Source organism: Metopolophium dirhodum, chromosome 4 (assembly GCF_019925205.1).
Source record: "Metopolophium dirhodum isolate CAU chromosome 4, ASM1992520v1, whole genome shotgun sequence".
In the NCBI taxonomy this organism is placed as follows: domain Eukaryota; kingdom Metazoa; phylum Arthropoda; class Insecta; order Hemiptera; family Aphididae; genus Metopolophium; species Metopolophium dirhodum.
The window spans coordinates 15,361,494-15,371,063 of NC_083563.1; the positions used below are offsets into that span (position 1 = coordinate 15,361,494).

General features: G+C 26.8%; 2 protein-coding genes and 1 pseudogene across 2 annotated transcripts; 2 read left to right on the forward strand and 1 right to left on the reverse strand.

Moving 5' to 3' along the window:
- The first annotated feature begins 317 nt into the window (after positions 1-317).
- On the forward strand, positions 318-1,968 carry LOC132943554 (uncharacterized). Its single transcript, XM_061012592.1, has 6 exons — positions 318-475; positions 565-734; positions 896-1,033; positions 1,103-1,453; positions 1,518-1,782; positions 1,848-1,968. The coding sequence occupies exons 1-6, from the start codon at positions 381-383 to the stop codon at positions 1,966-1,968; spliced, it is 1,140 nt and encodes a 379-aa protein (XP_060868575.1). The 5' UTR covers positions 318-380.
- On the forward strand, positions 1,948-5,212 carry LOC132943798 (uncharacterized). Its single transcript, XM_061012902.1, has 10 exons — positions 1,948-2,055; positions 2,153-2,325; positions 2,427-2,689; positions 2,753-2,957; positions 3,497-3,671; positions 3,805-3,961; positions 4,075-4,276; positions 4,347-4,455; positions 4,540-4,804; positions 4,885-5,212. The coding sequence occupies exons 1-5, from the start codon at positions 1,990-1,992 to the stop codon at positions 3,594-3,596; spliced, it is 807 nt and encodes a 268-aa protein (XP_060868885.1). The 5' UTR covers positions 1,948-1,989; the 3' UTR covers positions 3,597-3,671; positions 3,805-3,961; positions 4,075-4,276; positions 4,347-4,455; positions 4,540-4,804; positions 4,885-5,212.
- Positions 5,213-6,388: 1,176 nt separating this feature from the next.
- Positions 6,389-8,845, reverse strand: LOC132943674 (uncharacterized; annotated as a pseudogene).
- Positions 8,846-9,570: the final 725 nt, after the last annotated feature.

A 9,570-nucleotide genomic window follows, 5' to 3' on the forward strand; every position in this document is an offset into this window, starting at 1 on the left:
AATCTATATAATAAGAATCTAACTTGATTTTGGAGACGAAGGAAACCGGTTTTGAACCCTCATAATAATAATAATAATAATAATAATAATAATAATAATAATAATAATAATTAACTGATTAGCAATTATTTTCATATATTCACGAATAGCGATGTCTATTGTTTCTTTTTTTTTTTGTTTATTTATTTTATAATCATTGACCAATAATAATGTACAAAAAATACGCATGCGCGTTCCCTTATTTATGAGATCGATGAGATCGACAGCTCCAACTCCAATCGTTCAGTAGTTTGTCGTATAGCATTATACTAACTATACATTATTTTTTTTGTCAAGTATTATTTAAATTTATAATTATTTCAATAATAATAATTATTATTATGAGTAATAAGAGGTGCATCGTTTTACATTGTGAAAATCGTTCAAATTGCAATCAGGCAATTTCATCGTATGCAATTCCAAATGGAGGAGAGAGGTATTTAATAACACCTAATACTTAATAATTGTAATTATTAATTAAAAATTTTATAAAGTGTGCCCACCTAATGATTTAAATATTTATAGGTTAATACAATGGCTTAATAGTTGCAACAGGACCGATTTGTTGGAACGCGAAACCAATATTCGTACGAATAATAAAAACTTAAGAGTGTGCAATTGTCACTTTGAAACCAATATGTTTTTTACTACACAGCGTAAGAGGTTAAGACCAAATGCTGAACCCACATTATTTGGTATGTGGTATATATAGTATATACATTATTAAATAATACATCTGTTTATTTATTTATTTTTTTATTAAAGAAAGATAACCCTCGGCAACTTGGACATATCTGTTTATTATACTTCGCCTATGTTTCACTACCATTTATTATTATAAATGCATATACTTTAGGTGATATACCGTTCAAGTGGGTAAAATTCCGGTCTGCCTATTTATACCAACCTAAGCATCCATATTATGACGACAATGATGTCTGTATCGGTGTAATGGATGTCATTTGTCAATATTGCAATGCAATGAAATTTAAAGGTACCTTATACCTTAGTGTATACATTTTTAGAATTTTGAAAACGTTTTATATTATTTTCTTAATTAAAGGAGAATCTGCTGGTATGTGTTGTTCAAATGGAACTGTTCGTATTCCAAATATCGATGAACCACCAGAACCAATGAAAACTCTTTTGGAAAATTCAACAAATATTTCAAAACACTTTTTAGAAAATATTAATAAATATAATAATGCATTTCATATGACCTCATTTGGAGCGGCAGAAACTATTGTCGAAAATTATATGCCTACATTTAAAATAAGAGGTCAAGTGTATCATTTAGCCAGATCGTTGATGCCTTTACCAAATACAAATCATAAATATTTACAAGTTTATTTTATGGATGACGAAGAGGAACAAATAGATGCGCGAATGGGTGTTTGCAGTGGATTGAATAAAGGTAATTGTATTGTATAATATATTTGTTGTTTAAAACGTTTTAATTTATATATTTATACATTTAGATATTATAAGAGATTTGCAATTATTGTTACATAATGTCAATCCTTTAATTACGAAGTTCAAAACTGCATTGGATCATATGCCCACTGATCAATACCGAATAGTCATAAATGCAAATATGGTTCCTCGAGGTCAACATAGAGGTAGATTTAATGCACCATCTCAAGTAGAAATGGCTGTAATAATGATTGGAGAAGAATATGGAAATCGCGATATAATTTTATCTAGAAAAGATGAAAAGTTACAACGAATAAGTGAAACTCATAGGTAAATTAATTTTAAAGTGTATTCACTTTACATTTTTTCTTAATTTTTATTTATGTGTTTTTAAGGTCTTATGATTCTCTAGAATATCCACTGATATTTCTACACAGTGAAGATGGTTATGCTATTGATATTTTGTCATTTAATGTTAATTTAAATGAATACAATAGTCATAAAACTGTTTCTTAAAAACAGTATTATGCTTATAGAATGATGGAGAGACATCATATCTACAATCATTTACATAATTATAGAAAACTTATTAATAAATATTGGGTAAGTAAACAATATTTTTTCAATTTAATCAAAAACATGTATAAATATTATAATAATTTAAAAATAATGTAATTTTTAATTTAAATTTTTTCTAAAGGTTGATATGTATGCCAAAATAGAATCAGAACGGCTTTTATTTATACGAAATAATCAGTCAAAATTAAGAGCGGAAGATTACATTCATTTACGTGATGCTATAGAAAATGACGGTCATGTGAATGACATTGGACAACTTTATATTTTACCTTCTTCATTTACAGGAGGTCCAAGGTAGTAAAATATTTTGTATCTTATAACTTAAAATTGCTACGAAAAATGTACTGTAATATTAATTTTAAAAATCTAAAATTGTACATACTATTAATTTTTAGATACATGCACGAAAAAACTATGGATGCCATGACTTACGTTCGTAATTTTGGAACTCCAAATTTGTTCATTACATTTACATGTAATCCAAATTGGACGGATATAAAAAGAGAACTCAAACATGGTCAAACCCCACAAGACAGACACGATATTATCGCTAGAGTTTTTCATCAAAAAATTAAAGTTCTAATGAACTTAATTGTGAAACATCGTATATTTGGTGAAACGCAGTGTTATATGTATACTGTTGAGTGGCAAAAACGTGGTAATACATGAATGGTATTATTTATTTATTTATTTTTCTACGTATAATTATTCATTATTTAAGGTCTTCCTCATGTTCATTTACTGGTTTGGTTAGTTGATAAAATTAGACCAAATGATGTCGATAGTATAATAAGTGCTGAGTTACCAAATCCCGATATTGATCCTGAACTATTTGAAATAGTTAAAAAACACATGGTGCATGGCCCACGTGGCTATATGAATCCAAATTCTCCATGTATGGGAGAAAACCAAAAATGTTCAAAAAGGTAATAATACATTTTAATATTCAGTATACATATTTAAATCTATTTCATATTAATAACTATTATACATTTATATAAATGTTTTGAATTATAATTTATATTTTTTTAAATTAAGTATATTTTTAAAATTTCATGATTTGTACTTATATTTTTTATTTGTATAAGTGTAGGTATTTAGTTATTTTTTAGTGCAAAAGCGCATACGAATGTATTTATTATAATATTAATTAATAATATATTTAATTATTGTGATAATTGTAATAATTAATATTTATTACAATAATGCAGTTTAAACTTTAAAGTTCCTCATATATATTATGAAGTTAAATTCTATTGATAGGACTTTCTTTGTAAGTTATGAGTAAAAACTTAATTTTCAAGTTATATAATAGATATATTCAAGTGCCATGCAGTTACCTACTTAAGGTGGTTTTACATAACAAATCGTAATTAGTTTAAGATTAACATTATTTTGCATTTTTATTGTATACATATGCAAAGGAATGCATATTTAATAAAAAAAAATTCATTTGTTCTATTAGGTATCCGAAAGCATTTACTAACAGTACTATTACTGAAGATGATGGATATCCTTTATACAGACGAAGGGCTTTTGGTAGTGGTGGATTTTACTACTTATAGTAAGTTTTTTTGCTGTTTCAATATTATGGCCGGTGTGGTAAATATTCGAGACATCGATCAGTCATTGGGATCAAGGTAATTATCGATTTCTAATTACTGAAACTTAGATATACAATACTTTACAAATTATTAATGGCACTTTTTTTGCACTACGTATTAATGTTATATGCAGCATTTATAATATGATGTAATATAATTAGATATTTAGTTTTCAGATTAAAGCACGTGTTTTAAAAGTTCACGAGTTACGTACCTTCAAAAATAATACAGGAAAACTTTTTTGTGTGGATATATTTGATGCTACGGGAGAAATACGTCTCACCGCTTTTAATAACGATGCCGAAAATGTGTGCTCAATTTTCAAGGTATGATATGAAGAATAGTAATAAATAATAATATTACGATCGTCAATTACGATTTATTAAATTTAAAAATGTATCTTATATCTATAAAAACATTATGATTTGTACCTTTATAGAAAGACCAGATTTTTAGCATAGTAAATGGAAAAATTAACAAAGCTAATAAATTATACAATCGCCTTAATCATAATTATAAAATTATAATGGGACCTATGACAATTATTACTCAAATAGAAGATACATCGGATGTAGTTCCAACACACGTCACTCTTATGACGTTTGATAGTATTATATCATTAAATAATGATGCGATGGTTGGTATGTATTACACATTACTATATAGTCTTCCGTTATAATTAATTTTATTTACTACTTAATTACTTTCTAGACACTATTGGAGTAATAATTCGCATAGAAGACATAGTAGACATTGTGAAGCCAAAAAAAAAAAGTTAAAACTACGAGATGTTATAATAGCAGATAATACTGGAATCGAGGTACCTAAATAGGGTTTATATTACAATAAACATTTTATCTGTTTTAAATACCTATAAATGATTTTATATTATATTTAATTTTAGATTACACTTACGCTATGGAACGAAGAAGCTTCTGTATTTAGTGGAAAAATAGAAGACGTTCTTTCAGTTGAGAAGGGTAAATTAGTTGTTAATAAAAAAGGTAAAAAAATATCTGTAACGCAGTCTACTGTTATACAAATTAACCCTAATTGGCCTGAAAAAGAAGTGTTAAAAGAATGGTATAAAAAGGAGGGCCAATATCAAGTCAATAGAATGGATTCAACACAATCATCGTCAATCGATAACACTACGTTAAATCAATCAGGTAGGTTTTTAAAATAGTTACAAATTGACTTACATAGCAACATTCTATAATGTGTATTGTATTTTTTTTTTCAATAACAGATAACGCATATTTAACATCAGTAGATGATAAGATTTTTTCACACATAGTGAAAGACGAAAAGTCTACGAAACGTCGTTTAGACGAGATATACGTCCTCCAAGAACAGCTGCAAAGTGAAATTACTGAACTTACATTTAAAAAAATTAGATTAAATCTCGAACGTCAAGCGGTAGAGAATAGGATTATTAATAGAAGACAAAAAGACATTGATTATTAATTTTATTATTGTCTATATTTTTAATTTGATTGTATATTATGTATTTATTATTGTTATTATTATTAATTATTGCATTTGTTTGCACTTGCATTTTTCCATTTGAAATATATATTATTCATTGAACAAATAATTTATTGTTACATTTTTTTCTACCTTATCTCCATTCTATAATAAAAAGAATACAATTGACCACTCCAGTGGTTGAATTCTAAATAAAGGATATATCATTTTCAGAAACTAGCAATAACAATAACTGCAATATGTAATTATGTTATATTTATTTGTATAGCCAAAAAAATAGTCTTAAGTTTTTAAATCAAATTATAAAAAAATAATTTCTTCCGGAGGAAGATCGGGCAGCTAGTACTACAATAAGCTTAAACATTAACCGTACTGTTCAAAACCTAAGCATTTTAATTGAGAATCAGGGAAGGATTAATTTTGGAGACTTTATTGAAGATGGGAAGGTAATAATAGCTGACAATAAATTATTTTATTCATGGTCTGAGACTGAAATAGTATAATTTATAATACTATACTATAGTATTATAGTATAATATAATGCTTACCAGTTACCATAGAAGTTAATATTTGATAAATTGTATACAGACTGGCGACTGGTTACATTACCTTTTTAGAAACAAAAGTGGTAATATTTAAAATCACTGAAGCAGATTGTATTATATTTATTTTAACTACCAACTGAGTATAATTACTGAATTAAAATATTGTATGTAAAATAATACTAATTATATTTTCTAGGGAATTTTTGATCAAGTGATTCTCGGAAATAAAATATTAAGCCCTTGGAAAATGACTGCATATCCTTTGAATTATACATCATGGATTTCTTCAATCAAATCAGTTGAAAACGTCAACAGTGTTAAATTACCAGCATTTTATAAAACACAGTTTACATTACCAGTGTGTCATTCTATAAAACCATCCATTGACAAGCAATAATTTATTCACAGTTCATAACATCAACTAGATAGGGCCCAGCTAGGATACCTACATAATTCAGAAAATTAAAACATATTCCCAGACAACAAAATAAAGTTTAGAGAATATATAACGTGTAATGTTCTAATAAATTTTCAACGTAGTGTTACTAATATCACTGGAATGTTATAATAATTTTTTGTCGTCCGTTTTTGTCCGCCTTTTAAATGTTACAATAAAGCTATATGTTTAATATAGAATGGAATGCAGATTTTAAATAAAACAAAGTTTTAATGCAATTATAGTACCTAATATATTGTTTATTATTTATTAATTCATATTTATTAAAGAACACAATTTATAGTTTGTTATTTTTTTCAACTGCTTTGTTCAGAAGCCTAAATTTAGAGTGATTGAGCCAGTTTGCTAATGGGTCATTAAAATCTTTATTGATCTTATCTTTGTTTTTTGATGGATTCTTAATGCATCTAAAACAAATAAAACATACATAAAGTTAATACAAATAAAATGTCCACCACAAAAAGTAACATTATTATATTTATTACTAGGGCTCGGACTGGAATGCAAATACCTTTGTTTATGATAATAGAAAAATAATTTTTATATCAAAATGTGTTTAATTTAATTTCTAATAATGGATGAATTTTTTTTTTTTTTTGCTTTTTTACTTATAAATGCCTTTTTGAAATTTTGAAATTTTAATAGGTCTGACAGTTTTTATACATGTATAAACTGTACAAATCGATAAGACTTTATTGTGATGATTACACATTGTCGATGTTATATTTAAAATTATTTTAATGTGTTATACTATTAGCAATACTTCTTGATATTACCTAATACTTTATTGAGTGTGACAAGTTAATTTAAAGTTTAAAGGTCTCCACACACTGCAGTGGTGGCGGTGAATTGCTGCAGGACACATTTCACCGCTCACCGCGGCGGTAAAGCCAAGACAATAGAATTTAACGACACCACTACCACTGCAGGGGACCTTAAGAAAGATGAAACTACCTACAGGTACTACCTATCAATATAGATTAATAAATATATGTCCGTTTAAACATTTTACCACAAATACTTTTCTTTTTGCCTCTCACATTTTAAGTGCTTTTATTGTTTAAACTGCCTTCATATCCAAGCTCTATTTAATACCATAACATAACATAACTAATTTTCAAGAATATAAGGCTTATTATGGTAGCTTATAAAAATTATCTGACATTTACTCTGTATTTAAATAATCAATAATAATATAATCTTATTTTAAGGTAAATAATTAATAATTATGTTGGTCTAATTTTCAATTTATTAGTAGTGTATTTTAAAACATAAATATTTTATAAATTATGTTCATAATACTAGACTTGAATTAAAAGCTCATTAATATTATATTAATAGTGCCAATTTTAAACAAGAGTTTTAGCATATTATGTATTTTGGGGTGTAGCTTATTTATATCATCATTAACCTAATAAGTAATAACCTAATAAATAAGGTCAATTTTAAACTATGATACTAACTACAGGCTATAGTACCTAAAAGTATCAAAAGTATTATTATTAATAAAGAAATCATTTTAAGTTAAGTACTCACCTATGAATAGTTGATAAACAGGCAATTCTGAGAAGTTTTTTTTCTTCTTTTTTCCCAGAAGAGAATACTCGGTTAAAACATCATCAATAAACATACGTCCCATAAGTCGTCTCACGCTATCACCAACATCTTTTGTACCCACGAGTAAGGATCAACTTGGAAACCTAAATAAAATTGAACTAACATTTTTACAGCTGCTTCAACAAATAATAGTTTATACATTTACCATATTTAATCGAAATTGTTTATCAGACTTAACTTTATTGTTAAGTAACTGTAAATCTTCTTCATTAGTAATTGGGAAGAAATCGTCTAAACTACATCCATTCTCATACTGCATAGCTATTTCTGTAGCTCTTGATTGTCCAAAGTTATTAATAAATCCTTCCAACACCATATAGCTTGAATTCACAGTTGAATGTATCGCAGAAATTGCATGCTTAACTTTATTTAAGGAACTGACAACAACATTTTTGAATGCTAGAAAATAGACGAATTAATTTATAATAATCTACTTATTTACCATTGCCGTAGCTGGTGTATAAGTAGAAAAAATTTAAATATTGAAAACATATTTTTATTTGCCAAGAAATTAATATTATTTATAAAAAATTTTAAATGTATGAAAAATACAAGATCAGTTAGACCACAATACCTATCCACCAACCGATCTATGCACTCATAATATGAAAAACATGTTATAATTATAAACACATACATGACGTATATTTGAATGTATGCCACTGCCTAGCTACCATTACAATTTACAAATAAAATATGAATGAAGTTGTATTATTATAACGATGACTAATTGATACATTCAATATAGAAGATAATTATAATACATACCTGTATCAGTCATGCCACAGTCATATTCTGTATTATATTTAGATGAACGATTTGACCCTATAATTAAGCAAAAAACAAATTAAAAATCATTTAGGAAATACAGATTTAATTTATATTTTACCTTCGGACTCAACAGTTGGAAATAAAACTCTTTTTATAGGACGAGTTAATGGTGTAGGGTTTGACCGATGAGATACAGCAGGTGATGGCAAATTTATATATTCAATAAATGGTTGTTTTGGAGGCATAGAAGACATAATAGATGGACTAGTTTCTTAAATCAAAATTTTCCCAATTGGAGAATTCATAACATACTTGTCATTACGATTAGTCATTGCTTGTGATACTGATGGAACTGTTAACAAATAAATATATGTGTACTTGTTTAAAATAATTATTGTAAAATTATACAAATCAGTAAAACTTATATAGTGTAATGTGTGCCACTGCCTGGTTATTATTACAAATAAAATAAGAATTATTGTAATACAAATATAAATAAGGTCTGATTTTCTGATTCTTAAATAAACTTAATTGATACATTCTATACAACATAATAATACACATACCTGCATAAGACATACCATACAATTCTGTATTATACTTAGATGAACGATTATTTCACCCTAATAAGCAAAAGACAAATTAAAAATCATTTAGGAAATACAGCTTTAATTCAGATTTTACCTTTGGACCCAACAGTTGAAAATAAAACTATTTTTTTTTAGGATTTGATGATGGTGTAGCGTTTGAATGTTGAGGTGATGGCAAAGTAATGGATTCAATTAATGGTTGTTTTGGAGGCATAGAAGACATAATAGATGGACTAGTTTCTTCAATCAAAATTTTCCCAATTGGAGAATTCATAAAATACTTGTCATTACGATTAGTCATTGTTTGTGATACTGATGGAACTGTTAACAAATAAATATATGTGTACTTGTTTGAAATAAATATTATAATAAAACACACAAATTATATAGAAAAATACGAGCCAAAATATATACATACCATTTAAAATGATTGATTTATGATAGTCAGGGTCTTTATCAGAATCATG

Bases quoted from the DNA above. Each gene is read 5' to 3' on its own strand.
- LOC132943554 (XM_061012592.1), top strand. From the start codon at position 381: ATGAGTAATAAGAGGTGCATCGTTTTACATTGTGAAAATCGTTCAAAT. The intron at 476-564 runs GTATTTAATAAC...AAATATTTATAG, and splicing joins ATTCCAAATGGAGGAGAGAG to GTTAATACAATGGCTTAATA. The intron at 1,783-1,847 runs GTAAATTAATTT...TGTGTTTTTAAG, and splicing joins CGAATAAGTGAAACTCATAG to GTCTTATGATTCTCTAGAAT.
- LOC132943798 (XM_061012902.1), top strand. From the start codon at position 1,990: ATGATGGAGAGACATCATATCTACAATCATTTACATAATTATAGAAAA. The intron at 2,690-2,752 runs GTAATACATGAA...TCATTATTTAAG, and splicing joins TGTTGAGTGGCAAAAACGTG to GTCTTCCTCATGTTCATTTA. The intron at 2,958-3,496 runs GTAATAATACAT...TTGTTCTATTAG, and splicing joins AACCAAAAATGTTCAAAAAG to GTATCCGAAAGCATTTACTA.